This window comes from Podarcis filfolensis (assembly GCF_964270895.1).
Source record: "Podarcis filfolensis genome assembly, chromosome: 13".
NCBI lineage: Eukaryota > Metazoa > Chordata > Lepidosauria > Squamata > Lacertidae > Podarcis > Podarcis filfolensis.
The window spans coordinates 13,461,363-13,486,368 of NC_139615.1; the positions used below are offsets into that span (position 1 = coordinate 13,461,363).

At 44.5% G+C, this 25,006-nt stretch overlaps 3 protein-coding genes across 4 annotated transcripts; all 3 read left to right on the forward strand.

Annotated features, from left to right (window-relative positions):
* Positions 1-1,092: 1,092 nt before the first annotated feature.
* Positions 1,093-4,684, forward strand: LOC310747230 (C-type lectin-like). The gene is made up of 4 exons (XM_083581567.1): positions 1,093-1,179; positions 1,520-1,660; positions 3,102-3,285; positions 4,120-4,684. Exons 1-4 carry the CDS (start codon positions 1,159-1,161, stop codon positions 4,185-4,187), a joined length of 414 nt encoding a protein of 137 aa, XP_083437693.1. The 5' UTR covers positions 1,093-1,158; the 3' UTR covers positions 4,188-4,684.
* A 7,658-nt stretch (positions 4,685-12,342) lies between these two features.
* Positions 12,343-17,908, forward strand: LOC310748549 (regenerating islet-derived protein 4-like; the record flags this gene model as incomplete). The annotated part of the gene is made up of 5 exons (XM_083584400.1): positions 12,343-12,409; positions 12,733-12,824; positions 15,114-15,254; positions 16,318-16,549; positions 17,751-17,908. 5 exons carry the CDS (start codon positions 12,343-12,345, stop codon positions 17,816-17,818), a joined length of 600 nt encoding a protein of 199 aa, XP_083440526.1. The 3' UTR covers positions 17,819-17,908.
* Positions 17,909-19,439: 1,531 nt separating this feature from the next.
* On the forward strand, positions 19,440-22,570 carry LOC310748469 (ribonuclease pancreatic-like). 2 transcript variants are annotated; one of them, XM_083584298.1, is made up of 2 exons: positions 19,440-19,572; positions 21,889-22,570. In XM_083584298.1, the coding sequence occupies exon 2, from the start codon at positions 21,908-21,910 to the stop codon at positions 22,337-22,339; it is 432 nt and encodes a 143-aa protein (XP_083440424.1). In that variant the 5' UTR covers positions 19,440-19,572; positions 21,889-21,907; the 3' UTR covers positions 22,340-22,570. The 2 variants fall into 2 exon arrangements, with proteins under 2 accessions (XP_083440424.1, XP_083440425.1); XM_083584299.1 differs by having other exon boundaries at positions 19,461-19,572; positions 21,892-22,570.
* The last annotated feature ends 2,436 nt before the right edge of the window (positions 22,571-25,006 follow it).

Sequence of the window (25,006 nt, forward strand, 5' to 3'; positions counted from 1 at the left end):
GCAGTTCTTTAGCTGCAGAATTTTTCTGGAGTTAAAGCATATTTCATCTATATAAAAGCATTTTTACCCTGGTCCTTAGCTCCAAAGCTCCAATTCCCCTAACAGCTTACAGACCTGTTTTAAAAAACATCAACCTTTTCCTGGTTTACAATCTAGAAGGCACAGCATGAAATGATATCCACCACAGCTGAATGTTGGAAGATTCAGGAGAGGGCATGGTTAAACTATGGAACTCTCTCCCACAACAGGCAGAGAAGACTACCAACCTAGAAGGCTCCAAAAGGGGGCTGGACAAGTTCATGGGATTTCCAAGTGTTAGCAGTCAGCTGATTGATAGTGGCTGTAGAACCCTGTGCCTTAGTTTGACATCAGACTGTGTGTGCTTCATCTGATGTCATGGTGGTGTAAGGTGACGGACAAGTCGATGGTCTCAGCCACCTGCCAAAATGGCACAACGGGGATTAAGAAAGGTCAGGACCAGCCCACTGGCCAAATTCAGCTCCCAAACTCTGGAGATCAGTCTTCAAATCCCCACTTAGCCAAGAAGCTCACTGGGTGCGTTATGTCAGTGGTCTGTGTTTGCCTGAGCTTGAGCCTGGACTAAGGATTCTGAGTCCCTGTGTTCTGATTCGATACCTGATATCCAGTCACAGAACATTTCAGGATTTGTGCCTCTGCCATTGGCTCTTAAACAACTGAGTTATGATTCGCAGCTTGGAAGTTTGGACAGCCAATCACGCTGGGAGTGGGAGTGGCCTAGGCCTTCAGAAATGTATATAAGCAGTTGCTTTGCCCCTGTTGTCCAGTTCTGTTAGTTCAATTAAGGTTCTTGCTGTTATCACTGTGGGAACCCACCTACACTTCATGTTGATCTTGGGCCTGGCACTATTTCTCAGCCTAACCTGCCTCAGGGGGTTCTTGTGAGAATGAAGTGGGGGAGGGAGGGAACCATGCATGTTTATTGAAGAAAAAGGATATAAGAATAATAATAACAATAATAATAATAATAATATAAAAATAAAAAAATAAAAAAATATTATGGTCTCACTCCCCTTCCTTTCGGTTTATCTCTCTCTCTGCTGAGCAGTTAAGGCTGACACTTGTGCCAGGGAGTGGCTGCAATACCAGGGCAACTGCTATGGCTATTTTGAAGCTAAGATGACCTGGGAAGAAGCTGAGGTAAGAAACAGAGGGGGCATGAAGCCTTGGGTTAGGTGTTTGTCACTGAGGCCACCCTTGGGTAATATGTTCCAATATGTTTGATGCTTCCCCACTTTCTAACTCTCCTTCTTTCCATCCTGTCAGGTTTGCTGACCTGAAGGCAGTGGAGGCTGTTCCATTTGGAGAAATGGGGCATTGCTCCACCAAGCTCTGTCTGCCCACAACCAGCCCCACTTGCTTACCCAGCTCCCTACATATAGCCAGTCTAGGAGGAGGCACTAAGCACCATCCTCCTTCTTATGACGTTGGAGGAGAACAGTGGCATTAAAAGCCTTTCCTACCTTTCCCCTTTGCCCAGATTGAATGCCAGAGTTACCACCGTGGGGCACACCTTGCCTCTATCCTCACTGTTGCAGAGTCTCTCGTGGTGGCTGATCACATCTTCGCTTACCAGACAGAACCCAGCAATGTGTGGATTGGACTGCATGATATCCGACATGTAAGTATCTAGACCCCTCTGTGCTTCTCCTCGGACAATGTTCCCAAGAGAAAACAGATGCCCTTGTATACAGCAGGGCACATTTCGGGAATCAGTGTGCAGTCTATTATGTGACACAGATTTGGGCTCACGTGAGTCTCAAAATCCATTTTTTTTAATTTTTGAAATTACTTTTTTACAAAGCAAATTAGCAAATAAGAAAGAAAGAAAAGCAAACAAAGGGGAGAAAGTGAATGAGAGACACTCCTGCAAATTCCATCAGAATAATAATAATAATAATAATAATAATAATAATAAGTAGTCATGTATTGCTTTACTCATGGAAATGACTCAGAGAGACTTACGGATACAACATAAATACTAAAAGCAATTGCAATAAACACAATCAATAAAAACCTTTAAAAAACCATTTACATAATTAACAGGTCGTGCAGATCCTGTCCCGTTAAAAAAGGCCACAAATACTTTAAAACCCTTCCAATTAAAGGCCAAAAAGCCTGGACAGAAAGGAAAGCTTTTGCCTGGCACCTAAAATTAGGCAAGGATTGTGCCTGGCAAACCAGCATTAAATTAAACATATGTGTCAGTATAAGCCATCCAAGTGCCCAAACAGGCATCCACATAAGACTGACATTCATAGGAAACATGTTCAAATGTATTAAAGGGGGTGAGGTTCTTGGACCACTGTGTGACAGATGGTGGGTGTGACCCATCTAGGATGGAATTTATTCCAGAGACAATAGGGAACCAGTAGATCTAGGTTCGGGGAAGACATTTTGCTACCCAAGTCAAGGTATGGCTGGCCAAGTTATTTTTGGCACCTGAGTTTCAAAATCCAAATGTGTTTCCCCCTTGGGGTAGCAATAGAGTAATTATAAATTAAATAACAACTTGGAACATAGGAAACTGCCTTATACTGAGTCAGGACACTGGACTATCTAGCTCAATAATATCTACACTACTTCAGGGAAGTTTTTAATGGGTGACATTTTAGTGTATTTTTGGTCTCTGTGGCAGCCGCCCAGAGTGGCTGGGGAAACCCAGCCAGATGGGCGGGGTACAAATAATAAATAATAATAATAATAATAATAATAATAATAATAATAATAATAATAATTATTATTATTATTATTATTATTATTACACTGACTGGCAGCAGCTTTTCAGGGTTTCAGGCAAGTTGCATTCCCAGCCCTACCTAGAGATTCTGGGGATTGATCCTGGAATGCAGATCAGGTGCTCTACCATTGGATTATGGCCCTTTCCCAGTTTGATGTCCTTCACAACATTCACAATCTGCTGCTTGAGGTGGCCACCTCACTTTGCCTTGCACCAGATCCTGGCCTTGCACCAGATCCTGGCCTTGCACCAGATCCTGAACTGAGGCTTTTGCTTCACCTCCACACTTATCTCCATGTTCCTTTCTCTCTTCGCCTTCCAGAACGGCAAGTGGAGGTGGTCAGATGAGTCTACCTACAACTATAAAGCATGGATGCTGGGGGCACCCAACAAACGGGGCGGAAATAAATATTGCGTGGAGCTGCTACGTTCCGTGAGTGGGGCAGCTGTTCCTGATGCTGACTCACTTCAACAACGGGAAGAAAGAGTCATCATTAAACGTTCAGGTGAACAGTTTTTGGGAGCTGCTATCCAGGAGGGAGGCTGTCCTGTTCAAAAGCATCTCAGTATCTCCTACACTGTGATACAGAGGTGAACCTGAGAGGGGTAACTAGGTCCAGGAGAGATAAAAAGCCTCAGCTGAGTTCCTGATGCCATTGGAGCAAGTTGTCTTCTTGGAGCTATCCAAGGTTCTGAAATGCCAGCTTGATTCTACATATTACCCAACCAATTAGGCCACTCTGGAGTGTCTTCCATAGGCTGTGAATCCTCACTTGAGGAGCTGTATGCTTGGAGCTATCCAAGGTCCTGAAACTTCAGCCTGACCCTACTTTCCACTAACTGAATAGGCTTCTCATGTCTCTTCTTAACACGTGAGCCCTCACTTGTGGTCAAGACAGGATAGGACCCCCATCCTTGCTCCATTTAGTACCACTTCACCTCTATGTAGAGAAAAAGTGTGATTCCCAGGTGGAAAAACCCCACTGACTGGATTTGGGTAGCAGAATAATTTTATACTTCAGAGTGGGAGGTAATGCTACCTATTGTGTAGCATGGACCTCTTGTCTGTTTTTGAATATTCCTGCCTTGATCCTTAGTTGGGTCATAAGAAGAGCCCTGCTGGATCAGGCCTAAGGACCATCATAGTCCAACATCCTGCCCTCAAAGTGGCCAAACAAATGCCTATGGGAAGCCCGTATGTAGGACCCAAGTACAACAGCACTCTCCCCACTCGTGTTTCCCAACAACTGGCATACTGTCTCTGACGTCCCAAAAGTATTGGGACCCAAAGCTGTTGACTGTTGTGCCATTGCATAACAGGTGACTGGTTCTCCCTCTAGATTTCTCAAAATGGAATGATGCAGCATGCCACAAACAGAATGCCTACATCTGCAAGCATGAACTGTAGAGAGGGCATTGGCTCAACCGTCACTTCAAGATGGAAGGAACTCAGATGAATGGGACTCCCGATGGACCTTCTGCAATTCCCGTACATCTTGAAGACTTGCCTTTGCAAAGGAGAAGGTCTTCTGGGACAACCTACACAGAATCTTCTAAACCCAAATGATACTGTTCCTTTTCAAAACAGTCTCTGGGCATTTATCTGCATTAGAAACTTTAATTGGTTTAAGTCATTCTCTCTCTCCTGGGGAACCCTGGGAACCACAGTTCTGTGAAAGGGATCCTTAATAGAAAGCATCCTATTAAACATAAAACAGCATAAAACTAGAGTTCCCAATATTCTCTGGGGGAGAGCCATGACAGTTAAAGTGGTATAAAACCTGTTTAAGTCCATAATGCAGACATGCCCTCTGAAGTTAAACCTTAGTTATCCATATGTTTTGCCTACACACCCTTCAGTGGCTACAGCACAAACAAATGCTAATAAAATCTTCCTTAAGTGTATGAATTTTCTGGTGAGTGATTTCTTTTAATATTTTCTTCCCTCTCAGCTGGCGACAAATTCCAACACCTTGGGTCTAGATTTCTGCTTTGGGGAATCCCAGTTCCCCTTTGTTGTTTGTTTTAAATCAAGTGTCTAGTACATAGGGATCCTCCATATGGCCTCTTTATTCCACACTCATCCTGATTTGTTTGCAGAAAGTTTCTGCGGTGGTTAGATTATGTCTGGCCTTTCTTGAGTCTTCAGTCTGATTTGTTTACAGGGCAGCTATATGACAATGAACATTCATCATCATTTGCTCACATGTCTTCCCATTAGTAATTCGTCCGTCCAACACCTTTCAGTACATTTCCCTGTCACTTTCACTTTCAAAAAATATTTCTGCAGATAGTTTTTTAAAAAGTGGATTAGTTATGCAAAGGTGACAGAGTGGCACATTCCATTTTCATCATGCAAACCTAAAGTTCTAGTATGTGCTTGAATCTCTCCCACAAAATACTGATAGTCTAGAGCACGGGTGTCAAACACAAGGCCCGCGGGCCGAATCCGGCCCGCCAGACCTCGTCATGTGGCCCATGTAGCCGCCGCCGGCCGTCAGCCTTCACCTTTTATTCTCGCTTTTTTTTTTTTGACACAAGAAAGCCGCCTCTTCAGTGCATGCGCGGCAGCCTACAAGCCAGAGAACATCTTCCCTCTAGCGGCGCCGGCCGTTCTACACAGGAAACCTCCACTTTACATGCATTCAGGAAACCTCCACTTGTTTTTATATTGAGCGCATGCCATCCTGTGATGTGACAGATCCAACGGCTGCCTGAACCCATCTCTCCTGTACTGTAAGTCCTACAGATACAACCGGCCCTTTGAGGGTGACCAAACTGCTGAAGCGGCCCCCGATGAATTTGAGTTTGACACCCCTGGTCTAGAGCATGGGTAGGCAAACTAAGGCCCGGGGGCTGGATCTGGCCCAATCGCCTTCTAAATCCGGCCCACGGACGGTCTGGGAATCAGCGTGTTTTTACATGAGTAGAATGTGTCCTTTTATTTAAAATGCATCTCTGGGTTATTTGTGAAGCATAGGAATTCGTTCATATTTTTTTCCCCAAAATATAGTCCGGCCCCCCACAAGGTCTGAGGGACAGTGGACCGGCCCCCTGCTGAAAAAGTTTGCTGACCCTTGGTCTAGAGTTCTTATTAGGCTGCAGAGTGCTTCATAAAGTTGTGCAGACAGAAATGAAAGTTTGTGAGGGAAAAAATGGAGAAGGGGTCAATCCTAGGGCAAGTTCTGCTAGGATGAGTAGCTTAGGTTGCAACAGGTTTCCAGCTCAACTGAGTGATGGGCTTAGTGAGCATTAAGTACCCAACCCCTAACCAGCCAAAGGTATGCCAGTGTAACTTGCTCACCCTTCCTGATTTTGGGCACAGTCAGCTGAGCTGAAGCTATCTGAGTTGAAGCTGGTATAAGCGCCCACCCTCGTGGTGTTTTGGGGTTTTGTGATGGGTGAGACCAGAGAGTGGAGACTTAGGATGGATTCTAAGCCAGTTCACCATGGTCATGTGACCTGACAGCATAAAACATGAAACTGCTGGGAAAGGTCAGTTGGAAGAGTATGAGACTCTTAATCTCAGGGTCATGGATTTGAGCAAAAGAGTCCTCCATTGCAGGGGGTTGGACTAGATGACCCTCATAGTCCCTTCCAACTCTACAATTCTATGATTATTTTTAAAGGCTTGTTTTCCCTCTGCCAGGCTTGGGCAGAGCAGCAGCAGCAGCAGACCCACTACCAAACAGCATCTCTATCTGGTGTAACTTTATGCCAGCTTCATTCACAATGGTTTGCTTTACACCAGCTTCTTGTGCATGGCATTGTCCCAAAATCTGAGAGGCTGGAGGGGTGGCTGAATAAAGGCTTGGTCTGCACAGGCAACAGAATGAGGTGGTAGAATTGTGCAGTGGTTATAATGGACTGCTCCATTTCGGAGTGCTCTGGGAGGAATCATATGGGAGCTGACTGAGTGAGACCAGTGGTCTATCTAATCCAGTAGGAAAGACAATAGTTCTGCAGGGTCTCCTGTATTATTCTTGTAAGTAGAAGGCCAGCACACAGTGAGTGTGTTGGGGTGGATCAATTCTCCTTGAATTCCTAGCAGAAGGGATGGCTAACTGATGGTCCTCCATGTCACTGAACTCCCAACTCCCACCAGCTCCAGCCATCAAAGCCAATGGCCAGGAGTGAAGGGAACTGTAGTCCAGCCACACCTGGAGGGCAAAATATAGCCCCACCTAGTCTAAGGGTTCTAGTGATCTGGGACAGAGTGGGTGTGTCAGTGTCCTTCATCTCTTTGCTCATGCCTGCGAGTAGCAGAACTGGAATTAATTACAGGAAACAAGCAATTATAAGCCAGATCTGCTGCACTACACCATGCTAGCTAAGCTAAACTAAGGCGAGATGGCTGATGGGAGCTATATTGGTCATATGCATCTGTATCACTTTTTGAGCTATCACTGTCAGTTTCAATATCTCCTTTTGCTTCTTCACATTTGCTTTCATAGTTACCACAGATTTCTAAAAATGCAAGGCTTGGCTGGATTTAAATAAGCATTTCTACCCTTTCGCAAGTGAAGGAAGGCGTCGAAATTTTCTTGTTGACAATGGCAGTGCCCCCTAGAGGCATAAATGCACCTTGCTCTTCCATTTCAGAGTTGTAGTCTCAAATTACCACGCAGGACTTGCTTCTCCTCATTGTATCTGATGCTGTGCACTGTCTTACATAAGTGTCTTCTTATTACATAGTTTTTCGAAATCATTCGTGGGGAGTAAATATATGCACACCTTGTTTTAAACATTTTATACATCATTCTAAAATAATGTATTCCACAACCCCTCCCCCATTCATTTTTTTCTTTGGGGGTGGGGGAGAATTTGGAAAAAATAACAATAGGGAAAATGATTATGCCCCCACCTAGAGCCTTCACATCTCTGCATAGGGTAGGGTTGGGAAACCTTTTCCGGTTTATAGGTCATAAACAAGTTGGGGGTGGAGTGTCAAATGCCTGTACAGTGGTACCTTGGGTTACAGATGCTTCAGGTTACAGACTCCGTTAATCCAGAAATAGTACCTCAGGTTAAGAACTTTGCTTCAGGATGAGAACAGAAATCGTGTTCCGGCGGCACGGCAGCAGCAGGAGGCCCCATTAGCTAAAGTGGTGCTTCAGGTTAAGAACAGTTTCAGGTTAAGAACAGACCTCCAGAATGAATTAAGTTCTTAACCTGAGGTACCACTGTAGTGGTGGTGGTGGGGTTCTGGATATAAATGAACAGAGCAGAACATGTATATTTTATCCTTGTGCAGTAGTAGCTTCTCCACACACCCCTTGCTATTACTGGATTTCAGGCAGCATTATTAGAGTTCAAGGAGATATTCCACCCAGACAAAAACACACATGGGGGCTTGTGGGGGTGTGTGGCCTGGGAAGAGAGGTTGCGACCAGAGAAAGGATGTAGCCTAGGGAAACCCCCGAGAGCCAGAGAGAGAGGATTGAAGGGCTGCACTGAGCCCCAGGCCTGAGGGTCCCTTCCCTTGTCAAAAGTAGGTCGTGCACACGGTTCTGTCCTGCAGTATCTTGCTGCAACCCACACCTCTCAGTATTCACTGCCTAAGGCAGCTGCCTTGCTGTGCCTAATGGTAGGATTGGCCCTGTAATGAAGTCACAGATGGTGAATCTTGAGAGAATTGCTGGTGCAATGTAGAATATGTGTGTATGTGTTTAATAAAAGGCTCCTGTGAGTTTGACGTGCTCGCCCATAGATCCATCTCTGGCTGATCCATTGCTTTGACCCAAGCTGGCCACTGGGTCCTCTTGGACATAAACTACTGCAAGAGGCCTTCTTGTTCATGCTCCTCAATCTTGCCTCCTCATTTGCCTTCAGTTCTGACTGACTTCTCAGTCCCTGACTCCTGGTTTGCCCCATTGTTTGTGGTCTCTGGATCTAATTGGCGAAAACCGCCACTGACTAACAATAACAAGCCCTGAGGGGTGATTTATGAAACTTTGCTCTTTTAGGAGGCTTCTGTGGAATCCCCCAAGCCCTGAGGGTTTCCTTGAAAGGGAGATCTAATGGGGAGGGGGAGGGTATTTCATGTCAAGAACAATATTTGCATATTTTAGTCGTCCAACAGCTTAACAGCTAAGTGCCTTTGGCCTGGTTGGCAAAAACCAAGTTACTTTTGCTGTTATTTGTTTACTGTATTATTATGATTCTGTTCTTACCTTCAAGGCTGTGTTCAGACAGTAGCAAAAACACCAACTGTGACAATTACATTTATATATACCATATATATATATATATATATATATATATATATATATATATATATATGTAAAATAAGTACAAAGCAGTGTTGATGATAACACAAACATCCTGACATTGGTAAGCCAATTAACACCTTCAGTGGAATGAAAACCCATGATCTTGATTCAGGCTACAGGTGAAAGAATTGAAGTAAAACAAATAAGATTTGTATTTTACCACGGGCTTTTGTAGAGTGAGTGTGAGTGTGCACACGAGTGCAGCCATGACGTTTGTCCATTTGGACACTCTACCTTGTTGATTCACACACACCCTTTGCCCCTGTTAGCAAATAGTCACCAAGTACAAGAGTGCGGGACATGGGTGGCACTGTGGTCTAAAACACAGAGCCTAGGGCTTGCCGATCGGAAGGTCGGCGGTTCGAATCCCCACGACGAGGTGAGCTCCTGTTGCTCGGCCCCAGCTTCTGCCCACCTAGCAGTTTGAAAGCACGTCAAAGTGCAAGGAGATAAATAGATACCGCTCCGGCAGGTAGGTAAATGGCGTTTCCGTGCGCTGCTCTGGTTTCACCAGAAGTGGCTTAGTCATGCTGGCCACATGGCCTGGAAAACTGTCTGTGGACAAACGTCGGCTCCCTCGGTCAGTAAAGCGAGATGACCCCAGAGTCGTTCGCGACTGGACTTAACTGTCAGGGGTCTTTTACCTTTACCTTTTTACAAGAGCGCAACCCCAGACTGAGAAAGTGACCCAATGAAAACCCAGATCCAGTTGTCACTGGGTTAATTTGGGGCATGCCACTCCCAGTGCTAATAGCAACCTCAGTTGTGTGAGTGCTGATCATTATGGCACCATCTATGCACAAGAGGGAAGTATCAACTGGCTCAGGGAAACCCCAAGACTGACATTATTTTAAAAGGAAAATATCCCTACGGAAGGGAAATCCCCCAAAACATCCCATTGAAGACAGAGTATGCTCAGTGGTCAAGGAACGCTGACTGATTATTGAGGAAGTAGAGGGGTGGAGAATCATGTGGCAGGTTATTTATTTAAAAGTTTATTTATGTATGACACTACAACGGCCTGTGCTTTGTTAGCCCCAAAATGGAAAACTCCAAGTAGACTTGCTAAGATGTATAAGACTGAATCAGATAAGTGGTGGAGATGCAATGAGGCTGAGGGTATGTTCTTTCCTACGTGGTGGACCTGTAAAAGGGTAGAAGAGTATTGGGAAATAATTCATAATGAATTGAAAAAAAATGCTTAAAAGTAGCCTGCCCCCCCCAAAAAACCCAGAGTCTTTTTGCTGGGGATAATTCAGATGGAAATTATGAGGTGTCAAAAAAGATTATTTATGTATGCCACTACAATGGCCAGTGTTTTGTTAGCCCCAAAATGGAAATTGAGCGAGGTCCCAATCAAAGAAGAATGACAACTTAAGCTGATGGACTATGCGCAGCTTGCAGATTTAGCTTATACAGTACAATAAGAGAACAAGAAGAACATTCATTTAAAGAAGATTGGAAAATGTTTATTGAATATATGGGGGAAAATTGTGTACACTTGAAGACGCTGGAAGCATGAAGATAAATTCAACAGTATAAATAAGTTTCGATGGAAGTAATAATGGAATACTGAATGGTTTAGTTCATATATAATATGCAGGGATTTATGTTTCGCGAAATGAACTATGGAAAGAGAAGAAGGGACATCATTGATATTTTAAGGTTGTTTAAATGAATATTTTAAATTGTAAAACAGAAAATTTAAATATATATATATATATATATATATATATATATATATATATATATGAGAATCATGTGGCAGAATTTGAAGGGAGAGATAAATTTGCATCCTTCTCTTTTTTCAGGAATCTGTCCAATTTGCACATGGGGTTCATTTATCTTCACACCATATTGGGGGACAGTTTGGGCTGAGAGGACGAGCATGTCTGCAGCACAAATGGATATCTATTTCATATCACCCTCACAATCATAATATCTGCCAAATCATCGTGGGAATTGTAGTCTATTGAGAGTACTAGGAATAATTGCTTGCAGGATTTGGTTAAAGTCAGAATCTGTTCTATGGCCCCACATGACACCCAGAAGCAGCAAGTGATCGAGTCAGCACTAGTTCCCACTGTCATTTCCCGGTTCATTTACATTGCTGCTGGGCAGCATTATTTGAAAGCAGAAGTCTACAAATTTGCACTCCATAGAATACCAATTCTTCCCCTTTCTAGTGAAAAGGTCACCCTGGGACTGTGGTTTTGCTGAACTCTCCATTCATTTCAACAGGGCTTGCACAGCACAGATTGTGTCCATGACTGAAAAGTTCAGCAGGAAGAAACACCCCTGCTCCCCCAATCCCCAGCCTTCTAACACAATAAGGCATGCCGAATCCATACTCACTGAAATTCTACATCAGAAATGAGGCAGAAAAAGGGAAGCCCCATTCCTAGGGGAAGAACAGTCAACCAGAGGGCATATTTTGGCCCATCACTCATAATTTGTGAATGGGATTGTGATAAAAATCACCTTTCTGCTGGCTGGGCCCCCTGTTATGCAATGTTGCCAATAGCGTATCAAGACATTTCCTTAAAGCTGTTACCTTTTAATATTTCATCATGTTCACCTGAGCTCTATATTAAAGCCATGCATGGCCAGGAGACCATCCAAGCACCTACAGTCTTAGCAGACAGCCCCAGCATATCTTCCAAGGAAGGAAGCTCAGCAGCAGAAGGACTCAGGTGAGCAGCTAAGCAATCAAGTCTCTCCCCCTTGGTTAACTGAACAGTATCTTTTTGCCTGGTTCACAGCTTACAACCCTAGAAACTGAACCCAGTAACCCCAGGTTATTAGATACCCACTGCAGGTTTGAATTTGATTATGGATACTCATGGTATCAGCATCTCCCTGATATCCAGCTTCGTGGTTTTTCTGCCAGTGTCAGCCCCAGGGCCCTAGGGCAAGACACCTTCCATGGTCTCCTTTCCTTCAGTGGGTCTACCTCCTGAATGCAACAAGTCCAGGGTGCATTTTCAGTTTGGTTCAATCCCCAGCATCTCCGGGTAGATCTGGGAATATCACCCGCCTGAAACCCTGGAGAGTTACTGTCAGCCAGTTCAGACTACAAATGAAAACGCTGTGGCCCTCCAGATATTGTTGGACTACAGCTTCCATCAGCCCCAGCAAGCATGGCTAATATCCTCCCCATACTGAGCCAGATACTGACTCGGTATAAGGCCCTATACTCCAAATGCCCTACCATGCTAATCCTTGATGCTGACCCTGTCTTTGCTCTGCTGCTGCCATCTCTATGTGTATATTCACAGGTGAATAAAGGACATGAAGTCTGTTGCTTATCTTAGTGTCTTTCTGGCTGGCTTCCTGGTTTCAAGTCCCTTAGTGGAAGGTGAGTTTCTCCTGCCAACAGAGTGGAAGTTCTCTTGTGATGGGACACTTCCTCAGAGCCAAAAGATGTCAGACTCTCCTTGGGCCTCTTCAAAATAGAAGAAGTATGAATTGTATCAGGGTCCTTGCTGTTTGCAGGAAATAACCCCCCCGAAATACCTTTGTTCTCTCCCCCCGCCCGGGTCACCCCTCCTAGCAGTGCTCCTGGTGCCAATTAAAGAAGCAAGGGGCGCTGAGTGCCTGTGGTTTGGAAAGCAAACTTCTCTCCGTCCTTGTCTCACTCCTCACAATCATTCCTGTTTTTCTTGTCTCTCTCCTGAGCAGTGAAAGCTGACACCTGTGCCAGAGAGTGGCTGCAATACCAGGGCAATTGCTATGGCTATTTTGAGACTCAGATGACCTGGCATGAGGCAGAGGTAAGCGGCCAGCTGGTTTTGCCTAAGTTAGGTAAATGGCTCTCAAAATATGGAGGTCCAAAAGGAGGTTCAATGTTGCTTTTCATGGTTCTCCATCCTTATGGCAGCCGGAAGAATCCCAGGAGACACCCAGGAAACAGCTAGCTAAAGACAGGAAAGAATTACAGTGGTACCTAGGGTTACAAACACCTCGGGTTACAAACACTTCCGGTTACAGAATCCACTAGCCCGGAAGTAGTACCTCGGGTTAAGAACTTTACCTCAGGATGAGAACAGAAATCTTGCGGCGGCGGTGCAGTGGCTTTGGGAGGCCCCATTAGCTAAAGTGGTACCTCAGCTTATGAATGGTTTCAGGTTAAGTACAGACCTCTGGAACGAATTAAGTTTGTAACCAGAGGTACCACTGTACTATCCCTTTGTTTTGTTTTAAGGGGGTGCTGCTGCCTCTGTCATCCTCCCGACATCACAGCCCCTATGTGGCATAGCTGCTTGTCGTCTCTGGCAGTCATTCAAATCACCTCCCTCCTCCCTGCAGATGTGTTTTCCTGATGGCGGCAGCAATTATTCTGGGAGTTGAGCTGAAGCTTGGGTCCGTATCATGGTGGGTCAATACCATATGTGGATCCCACAGTGCCTAATGTTGGAATCTTTATCACAGTTGGTTTGGGAGGTTTGGTGATGAGCCCTTCCATACCTCTGGGCCCTTGGCAGGTGTCTGACCTGACACTGTTCTTGAGGCAATCTTGTGAAGCCATGGAAGAGTCAAAGTTTTCCCTCAGGCTGGGGTGAGGAATCCTTTTTGGACTGAGGGCTGTATTCCACCCTGGGAACACCCGAGGGCTACATGGCAGTGATGGGCAGGGCCAGAGACAAAAGTGAATTTTACCTTTGTAGTATTTCTACACACCCTTCTCTAGCCAGGAAAGGAAGAGGTATTATCAGAGTTCAATGATACATTCAAGCTAGGAAGAAAACACTTGGGGTGTGAAGTAGGGCCAATGAGGGTGCTCACCTGGGAAGAGGGCATGAGGCCTAGGAATAGTTTTGTGGGTCGGATAAAGTTTTGAAGGGCCCCCATTCAACCTCTGGGCCTGAGGTTCTCAACCCTGAAAAGTTCCTTGTTCCAACAGCAGCATGGATGCTATTAGCTCAGAGATGGATAGAAGATAAAATCCCTACAAGAGAAGAATGGCAAATTAAATTGTTTTACTATGCCGAAATGGCAAAATCGACCAGAACGCTCAAAGCCAAGAAGACCATAACTTTGGAAAAAATTATAATTTATCTTGGGGACCACTGTAAACTAATGAAAACATTAGCAGGATTGCAATAACACTTGCAATGTAATGGGTACTATGGAGATAATGGAGCTATAAAAAAAAAGGATTATTGAAAAAAATGCAGTAGAAAAGATTTAACAACAGAACCCTTGGAGGGGAAGGTGGGAAGTCCAGAGATCCGGAGGAATCTTTTAATCGTAGATATGTGTTGTGATATTTTTATAATTTTATATTTGTAAAATCTATTTTTTAAAAAAAGAAAAGAAAAGAAAATGTGACGCGGCAGCTAAAAAAGCCAATGCAATTCTGGGCTGCATCAATAGGAGTATAGCATCTAGATCAAGGGAAGTAATAGTGCCACTGTATTCTGCTCTGGTCAGACCTCACCTGGAGTACTGTGTCCAGTTCTGGGCACCACAGTTCAAGAAGGACACTGACAAACTGGAACGTGTCCAGAGGAGGGCAACTAAAATGGTCAAAGGCCTGGAAACGATGCCTTATGAGGAACGGCTAAGGGAGCTGGGCATGTTTAGCCTGGAGAAGAGGAGATTAAGGGGTGATATGATAGCCATGTTCAAATATATAAAAGGATGTCACATAGAGGAGGGAGAAAGGTTGTTTTCTGCTGCTCCAGAGAAGCGGACACGGAGCAATGGATCCAAATTACAAGAAAGAAGATTCCACCTAAACATTAGGAAGAACTTCCTGACAGTAAGAGCTGTTCGACAGTGGAATTTGCTGCCAAGAAGTGTGGTGGAGTCTCCTTCTTTGGAGGTCTTTCAGCAGAGGCTTGACAACCATATGTTTCCTGATGGAGTTTCCTGCTTGGCAGGGGGTTGGACTCGATGGCCCTTGTGGTCTCTTCCAACTCTATGATTCTATGATTCTATGAAAAGAAAAAGAAAAGTTCCTTGTTCAGCACAATTCTACTTGCTTTAAGCCACAGGATGTCCCAGGAAAGAGTAGCAGAATGTGGAAAAAACCAGCCTTTGTTCTTGTCCTTGTCTAGATTGAGTGCCAGAGTTACAGGCGTGGGGCCCACCTTGCTTCCCTCCTTACCCCCGCAGAGACCCTCGTGGTAGCCAATCACATTGCTGCTTACCAGACTGACATCAGCAATGTCTGGATTGGTTTGCATGACATCCGACATGTGAGTATCTGGAAACTGCTACATTTCTGCTCTGCCAGTGTTCTCCATGGGAAAGGCACCTTCTAACAAACGTTGTTCACATGGAGTGCCATTGCATCCCTAACGTCTTCCTCTCAGCTGTGAATTTTGGAGGCCGCTCCCTGTCAGCCATAGAGGTTGCCTTGGGTGTTAGTAGTGGATTTGTAAGGCCTGCCCAATCAATTTAGGGCTGTAGACATCTTAGTTATGGAACAGGTCCTCCAGTTTTGCAGTGCTATGTAGACTACCATGATGTACAACCGTTATTTAATGGTTGATGGGTTGTTTCTGAGTTGATAGGCTCTAGGATGTAGGCCTCATGAACTGAGGTCATAGGAGAACCAGTATCCCTTCACCTCCAAACTTTTTATGTTTTTTTTTAAAAAAAATTATTAATAATTTATTTACAACATAGTCCACAACAACTCATACAAACAAACAAACAAACAAACCCACCACCATTGACAATTTAATTATCAAAATTAAACTCCTATCCCTTTACATAAAGAAAACAAACATAAAAATAAAAGACTTCCTTTATCCTGTAAATGGCCTACTTATTTACTTCTTGTATATTGTTTCTTTTATATGTGATTATTACAATTTTTCCTAGTTATGACTTAAAAAAACACAAAGTCTCCTGTAGAAATTAATCAAAACAAGTCCAGGTATATATTTTGGGGCACTGTTTGGTAAAGTATTCTCTGCATTTCCCCCATTCTTTTTGAAATTCTTGTCTGGGTTGTCCCCTTATTTCAGGGGTCAGCAAACTTTTTCAGCAGGGGGCCGGTTCACTGTCCCTCAGACCTTGTGGGGGGACGAACTATATTTTGAAAATAAATAAATAAAACAAATGAACAAATTTCTATGCCCCACAAATAACCCAGAGATGCATTTTAAATAAAAGCACACATTCTACTCGTGTAAAAACACGCTGATTCCCGGACCATCTGCGGGCCAAATTGAGAAGGCAATTGGGCCGCATCTGGCCCCCGGGCATTAGGTTGCCTACCCATGCCTTAGTTGCTTTCTCTCTTCACTGCAGAGTGGAAAATGGAGGTGGTCAGATGAGTCTACCTACAACTACAAAGCATGGATGCCAGGGGCACCCAATAACTTGGGGAAGGACGAGTATTGTGTTGAGCTGAGGCATTCTGTGAGAGAGGAAGTTGTTCCTGGTGATGGCGCACCTGAGCAAATAGCAGTAGGAGCCCCCATGGGAAGTGCCCATGAAAGAAGATGCCATCCTGAAGAAAGAGTTCGCAGTGAACGTGCAGGTAAAAAAAAGATTTAGTACCATCCAGAATCAAAGACTTCCCTGTTCAGTTATATTAACTTCACACGTTGTTATCAAGGGCCTATTCAATAGTCTACAATGATAGGATACTTCTATCTGTGTATTTCACCAATTGCGCATTGCTTTCAATTATTTAGCTTTTTATATGTTGTGTCTTTTACTATGATTTGTAAGTTGTTTTGAGATGTTTGTGCAAATGACTAAGAAACATAAAGAATGACAATAACATTAGCACATTATTATTACTTATTGTTTCAATTTATATCTCACCCTGTTTCCCAAAGGAGCCCAGGGTGGCAAACACATCAATAATATTTTTAAGTATTATAAAAAGAGTTTAAAACCTTCTAAAACAGTTTTTTTAAAGTCCCTTAACCAGTGATTCCACATTTGAAAGGAACAGTACCCTTCTGTCACCAAACGCCTGGGTAAACGGGGGTGTTTTAAAATTCCTTCTGAAAGTCAGTAATAAGGGAGACAGATGCACCCTGCTTTGTCATAGGCCAATGCCAGCGGGGTGACTTTAATAGAGGACAAATTCATGAAGGATGAAGCTGTCAGTGGCTACTAGCCACAATGGCTGTACTCTTCCTCCATGGCTAGGGAAGCAGTATGCTTTTCAATAGGGTGGCGCTGTGGTCTAAACCACTGAGACTCTTGGGCTTGCTGATCGGAAGGCTGGCGGTTCAAATCCCCATGACAGAGTGAGCTGCCACTGCTCTGCCCCAGCTTCTGTCAACCTAGCAGTTCAAAAGCACACCAGTGCAAGTAGATAAATAGGTACCGCTACAGTGGGAAGGTAAACAGCATTTCCGTGCACTCTGGTTTCCGTCACAGTGTTCCATTGTGCCAGAAGCGGTTTAGTCATGCTGGTCACATGACCCAGAAAGCCGTCTGCAGACAAACGCAGGCTCCCTCAGCCTAAAAGCGAGATGAGCGCCACAACCCCATAGTCACCTTTGACTGGACTTAACCATCCAGGGGTCCTTTACCCTTACCTTTACCTATGCTTTTCAATATCAGTTGCTGTAACATGCAGGAGGGGAGAGCTGCTGTTGTGTTCCTGCTTTTGGGTAACTAGTCATTGACACCATATTAGTATCTTAGTAGTGTATTTGTACAAGATCATCCACACAAGGGAGAGGAATCTGTCAACTGTTGGACTTTTCTTTTGCTCTTAGAATTCTCCAAGTGGAATGATGCAAAGTGCCACAAACTGAACTCCTACATCTGCAAACATGAACTGTAGCAAAGGCCTGGATCAACTGTGCTTGGGAGATACTTGGGATGCAAAGGAAGGGGACTCCCCAGTGGATCTTCTCTGATCTCCAGGACATCTTGGGGGCTTTCTTTTATTAAAGGACCAGGCCTCCCAAGACAACGGACACAGATCATGCTTAACCCAAGGCCATTGTCCCATAACAGAAAAGTCGTACTTTATGTTATATATGTTAGTTTCTGTTTCCCTCACTGAGCAGCTGCTTGCAGTCACAGGACTGTTTACATTCCACAGAGTCAGATACTGTTGGATTCTCACGGGAAAGGGAGACAGGATGTGACGTTACTGGTTTCCTGTTTCTTTTGTTCTGTCGTTTCTTTGTTCAGTTGCTCTCTGCTCTCATAGAGACAAGATGTATATTTCTTTGCTCTCTGCATAGCTTAGTAATAAAGTAGCAATGTAGCATCATACCTGCCTCATCCTTCCGTTGTGGACTTTGTTGTTTTAATGCTCTGCTGGGTGGGCTCAAAGAAGATGAGCCTTATCAGCTTGGATGAACGGAGCTGAAATTCTAATAATATAAAGAGCTTTCCTTGCTGTCTCCAGAGAACCCTGGGAACTGTAGTTCTATGAGAAGGACTGCCAAAAACTCCCAAATTTTCCCCAAACTACAATTCCCAAGAATCTTTGAGGGGGGAACCATAGCCATGAAACACAGCCCTTATAAGGGCATAGTATGGATGTACCCTTTGAAATCAAACTTTGTTATCCATACAGTATATTTGCTCTGAATGTGCTTCAATAGCTGCAAGTGTAGAAGATAAATGCTAATAAAACTTTCCTTAAGATGTAAGTGTGAATTTATTTGTGGTGGGGTCATATTTCATTGCAATGGTGACAGGGTTCACTATTTGCCTTGTTAATCATTTGTGCATTTGAATAACGTCTACACCACCTTTTCTGTCCAAAAAGAGACATTTAAGATGGCTTACACCTTTGGTGAAGTGCAAAAGAATACAAGTCAATGAAATGGCAGGATCGTGTTTTGAAAAAGAATTGAAATCTGTGGGTCCTGCGACAGAATGTTTCATGAAGAGGGCTTTGGTTAAGGTTTTCTGGCAGCCAGTTAGCCAGGTATGACCTCATCCAGGAGACTCCATTGCATTTGCTTCCCCCCTGGTTTTCCATTTCACCGCATTAATTAGCATTTTGTGACCACTGAGCAGCATCAGTTCTCCACACCTTGAGTCAAAGTCGTTTAGGGCTTTAAAGATTAAAAACAGCACTTTAAATTGGGCTCAGAAAGGCGGTGGCAACCAAGGGCACAGTAATGGCTGCAAAAGCCCCCACCTCCCCACAAAAAACTAATGTGGGAACCTCGACTTGGGCCTGGAAATGAACTGGCAACAAGTTCTGGAAGCTTGTCAGCTTGGCTAGTGAAACAATGACCCCGGCTTGCTCTGGCGCATATCTGGAGTGATACACAGAAATGAGCAGGTGTAGGCAAACATTGCCCCCTGTTCATTTTACCACCACACCTCTTTCTTATCGGTGTTACATTCTTTTTTCCCTTTTTTTTTTACAGAGCCATGTTGCATAATTGTTGGCTAAATTTCAAACATTTCAGATTCTCTGGTAAACTCCTATTGGGCAAGTGGCTTGAAGTTCATTTCTTCTTTTCCCCGTGCCCTGCCCCTTTTTAACCTTTGGGCAGCAGCAGCTTGAAGAACAGACTTGCCTCTTCGAGAAGTCGCAGGCATAACTCAAGACCGGATTGAACTTGGGTAAGTTGTGTTTTTGTATATTCTGTTGGTGCAACCCAGCCCAGATGAGCAGCATACAATAATTCATTCATTCATTCGCATTTGGGGTTCTGGCTCCTCTAAGCAGCTGATTTGCACCCAGAGGAGTCTGAAATGAGATCCTTCACAAATAAAGAAGCACAGCCCTTGAGGAAATGGGGGCCTGTTCCCTATCTCTTTGGTAGGCAGAGGTGAAGGGAATGACACCAGGCTTCTAACTAAGCATTCTGTTGCTTTCTCTCAATGGCTATTCTCTCAATAAAGCTCATTCTATCAAATGCAAAATGTGCCTACATTCTGTGCCTACGTTCTGCCTATGAAGAGCTCAGAAACTCTTTACGAGTGAAAAAAGGAAATCAGAGAAACTTGTTCTTTTCAGAGAGAATTAGGCAAATCTTTAACGAACTCCTGCATAACAAAACACTTTCCACAAGAACCGGAATATACAAAATGATGAACATAATAGACATTGTCTGTGAACAGATATTCTTTTTTTGTTTTGTTTTTTTGTTTTTGTAAAACACAGCTTGGGTTAGGGGGTGCTTTTCATCAGGAAAGTTGCTCATGTTCCTTTTGGGAGTAAAGCGACAAGGCTTGCAATATGCTACCTGAACCAATCACGGGGTGATGGATAATAATAATAATAATAATAATAATAATAATAATAATAATAATAATAATTTATTATTTATACCCTGCCCATTTGGCTGTGCTTCCCCAGCCACTCTGGGCAGCTTCCAAAAAAAATATTAAAATACTGTAAAATACATCAAACATTAAAAGCTTCCCTAAACAGGGCTGTCTTCAGATGTCTTCTAAAAGTCTGGTAGTTGTTGTTCTCTTTGACATCTGGTGGGAGGGCGTTCCAAAGGGAGGGCGTCACTACCGAGAAGGCTCTCTGACTTGGCTTCTCGCAGTGAGGGAACCACCAGGAGGTCCTCGGTGCTGGACCTCAGTGGAGGTAGAATGATGGGGGTGGAGACGCTCCTTCAGATATACTGGACTGCTCGGAAACTGGGAGCCAATGTAGGTCTTTCAAGACCGGTGTTATATGGTCTCGGCGGCCACTCCCAGTCACCAGTCTAGCTGCCGCATTCTGGATTAGTTGTAGTTTCCGGGTCACCTTCAAAGGTAGCCCCACGTAGAGCACATTGCAGTAGTCCAAGCGGGAGATAACCAGAGCATGCACCACTCTTGCAAGGCAGTCCGCAGGCAGATAGGGTCTCAGCCTACGTACCAGATGGAGCTGGTAAACAGCTGCCCTGGACACAGATTTGACCTGTGCCTCCACGGACAGCTGTGAGTCCAAAATGACTCCCAGGCTGCGCACCTGGTCCTTCAGGGGCACAGTTACCCCATTCAGGACCAGGGAATCCTCCACACCTGCCTGCCTCCTGTCCCCCAGGACAGAAAGAAAGGCAACCCATTCTTCCCTCTCTTTTGGTAACTACTGGTTGATAAAGTACATTACTTCCTCTCCGGCCTTCCTTCTTTTCTTCTTTCCTGCTTCATGTTAGTCCAAATATGACTTAGCATGTGCTGAGATAAGCCCTTGGTCCACCTAGCTCACAATTATGTTCGCTGATGTGGGGAATTTGCCTCCCTATAATGTCCTCAAAATCACAGTTTTGGACCACTTAAATGTCCCCCCCCCCCAGGTCTCTCTCACTCAAAATTACCATCTTCCTAGCCAGGCAAACATTTGTAGAACTGTAAGTTTCTGATGTTTGGAAATCTAATACAGTGGTACCTCGGGTTAAGTATTTAATTCGTTCCAGAGGTCCGTTCTTAACCTGAAACTGTTCTTAACCTGAAGCAGCACTTTAGCTAATGGGGCCTCCTGCTGCCACTGCGCCACCTCCGCCCAATTTCTGTTCTCACCCTGAAGCAAAATTCTTAACCCGAGGTACTATTTCTGGGTTAGTGGAGTCTGTAACCTGAAGCATATGTAACCTGAAGCATATGTAACCCGAGGTACCACTGTATATTAAAAAATAAGAATCCCAGACTCCTGGCAGGGCCCATTGACTAATTCCTGCCCTGAGGTCCCCCTTGCTTAAATATATTTTGTCATTTATCCATATGAATAAAGTCAACTGGGACAGGACCTCCCATTCATGCCAATTATATTTAACTTTGTTTCAATAGAGGCTTTCCACAAATGCTCCATATTCTATCACCACATTTCCTATAAGGAAATGTCCTATATAGGTGTATTTCCTGTAAGGTATATAAGATAACTTAAGAAATAGGCATCTCTTTAATGTTTTCCCCCTTTCTTCTTCATTTTCCTCCCAGAAGCGTCTTAGACACCACCATGCTGGTCTCTAGCTGCCTGCTGGTTCGTCTGGCCGTCCTTCTCAGCGTCCTCCTGGTGCAGTCCTGCGAAGGGCAGTCTTGGGAAGCTTTTCAAAAGAAGCACATTGATTATCCCCAGACCCGAGCCTCCAACCCCAGTGCCTACTGCAACCTCATGATGGTGAAGAGGAATCTGAACCCAAGTAGATGCAAACCGAGGAATACTTTCATCAACCATGACAAGGAGTCTGTCCTACAGGTCTGCGGCAATGGTGGGAAGCAATGGCAAGGTAAATTCTATGACAGCAACCAGAACTTCCCCATGATTGACTGCAGCTACACCAATGGTAAACCTCCTAAGGACTGCAAATACAAAGGCACAGAGACCTCCAAACGCGTTCGTGTGACCTGCGAAAACAAGAAGCCCGTTCACCTGGAGAAGGTGCTGTGATAGGCAGAAAACCACGCAAGCCACGCTCTGCCCATTGAAGCCAGAAAGCTTCTTTGGCCATTTCTCCCTGCAATGCATCCAAATCATTGGCTTTTCCTGGTTTAATAGTCATTTCCCCTTTGCTGGGAGCTGTGGCTCCAAGGGCAATGACACCAATCTTCTAACTATGCATTCTGTTGCTTTCCCTCAATGGCTATTCTCTCAATAAAGCTCATTCTATCAAAAGCAAAATGTGTGTCTCTGTGCCTACATTCTGCCTATGAAGAGCTCAGAAGCTCTTTACGAGTGAAAGCAGGAAATCAGAGAAACTTGTGAATTAGGCAAATCTTTAATGAACTCCTGCATAACAAAACACTTTTTTTTCACAAGAACCGGAATATTCAAAATTATGAACATAATAGACACTGTCTGTGACCAGATTTTTTTTGTTTGTTTTTGTAAAACACAGCTTGGGTTGGGGGTTGGGGGTGGTTTTCATCAGGAAACTGGCTCATGTTCCTGTTGGGAGTAAATTGAGAAGGTTGCAATATACTACCTGAACCAATTGGGAGTGATGGATAGAAAGGCAAGCCATTCTTCCCTCTCTTTTGGTAACTGCTGGTTGGTAAAGTACATTACAGTGGTACCTCGGGTTACATATGCTTCAGGTTACATACACTTCAGGTTACAGACTCCGCTAACCCAGAAATAGTACCTCAGGTTAAGAACTTGGCTTCAGCATGAGAACAGAAATCGTGCTCCGGTGGCGCAGCGGCAGCAGGAGACCCCATTAGCTAAAGTGGTGCTTCAGGTTAAGAACAGTTTCAGGTTAAGAATGGATCTCCGGAACGAATTAAGTACTTAACCCGAGGTACCACTGTACTTCCTCTCCGGCCTTCCTTCTTTTCTTCTTTCCTGCTTCATGTTAGTCCAAATATGACTTAGCATGTGCTGAGATAAGCCATCGGTCCACCTAACTCACCATAATCTTCGCTGATGTGGGGAATTTGCCTCCCCATAAGGTCCTCAAAATCACATAGTTTTGGACCACTTAGAGCTGGCCAGGCCAATACCCAGGACATTTTGTGGAGAGGATTTCCTAAGGACACATGGCAAAGGAAGGAGATCAGTGCAGAAGTGGCAAATTGGGGGTGGGGAGACCTCAGCATCAGGGAGCTTATAATCCCTCTCTTATCTGGCACTTAAAGGTAAAGATAAAGGGACCCCTGACCACTAGGTCCAGTCATGGCCGACTCTGGGGTTGCGGCGATCATCTTGCTTTATTGGCCGAGGGAGCTGGCGTACAGCTTCCGGGTCATGTGGCCAGCATGACTAAGCCGCTTCTGGCAAACCAGAGCAGTGCATGGAAACGCCATTTACCTTCCCGCCAAAGTGGTACCTATTTATCTACTTGCACTTTGACATGCTTTCGAACTGCTAGGTTGGCAGAGCAGGGACTGAGCAACGGGAGCTCACCCCGTCATGGGGATTCGAACTGCTCACTTTCTGATTGGCAAGTCCTAGGCTCTGTGGTTGAATGCACAGCGCCACCCGCGTCCCTATCTGGCACTTGGGAATGTCCAAACCCATGTCTCCTCCCCAGAGTAGGAGAAGATGTGGCACTTATATATCGCCTGCTCAAATATCTTAGTCTCTTGTACATTCTGGGTGTTAACTTCTTATTTATGAAGAAAGTCAGCCTCAAAACTGGAGGTGGGTGAACCTCAGGACTGGGAGCCAAATGCAACCCCCCAGGTATCACACACTCAAAATCGCCATCTTCCTAGCCAGGCAAACATTTGTAGAACTGTAAGCTTCTGATGTTTGGAAATGTAATATTTGATGCCAGAGACTCTTGGGTCTGCATGGAGTTTGATATTTGGTCCCTGGGATTTTATGCAGCTGATGAAATGACACCAGCTGAATAACTGATATGCAGGATATAAACAAATATACAAATCATAAACATACTCATTATTTTTGCCAGGGTTGAATGCATCCTTGAACTTTGATAACGCCTCTTGCATACTCTGTCCTGCTTTGAGCGGGACACCCCGGTATTACAGAAGCCATCCTGGCTTCTGATTGGCTCCTGGGATGTCCCATTTTGGCTTCTGCGAGAGTGTGGCTCTGAAAGACATGTACTTGCACGAGTACAGCCCTGAAAAACACGCACCTTGATTTCCATCTGCAGCATGTTGGAGGGTATTTTCTTGCTTGTCTGGATGCGACATAGAAGGGAGTGTGCATGGATCCATGTAGAAATATCGTAGTAAATTTTACATTTGCTGCTTGATACACTTTGACTTCTGGCCCTGCTCGCCTTTGGCATGTGGCCCTCAGAACGTAGCCCAGAAAGGAGTGTGGCTCTTGGCTTGAAAAAGATTCATCATAACTTGCTGCAGGGGGTGGGAGTATAAAACATTTGACAATCACAGCAGTCAACCAGCCTCCAGATTTCCTGAAAGGAAGAAGGGGGGAAACCAGTGGGTAATTTAACATAATGGTGGGAGATGGGTGATTACAAAAGTTTATTTAGCAGAGGAAGGGGGGTGGAAGCAAGATGATGATTCTAATAATCATGCAGTTTAAGGCAGGTTCCTAAGCAACAAAAGGGGAGGGGATGGAGTCCAACATTTAAGTCATCCATACAGTTGAGTCTCTGCTGCTGGTGACCCCACTGCCATG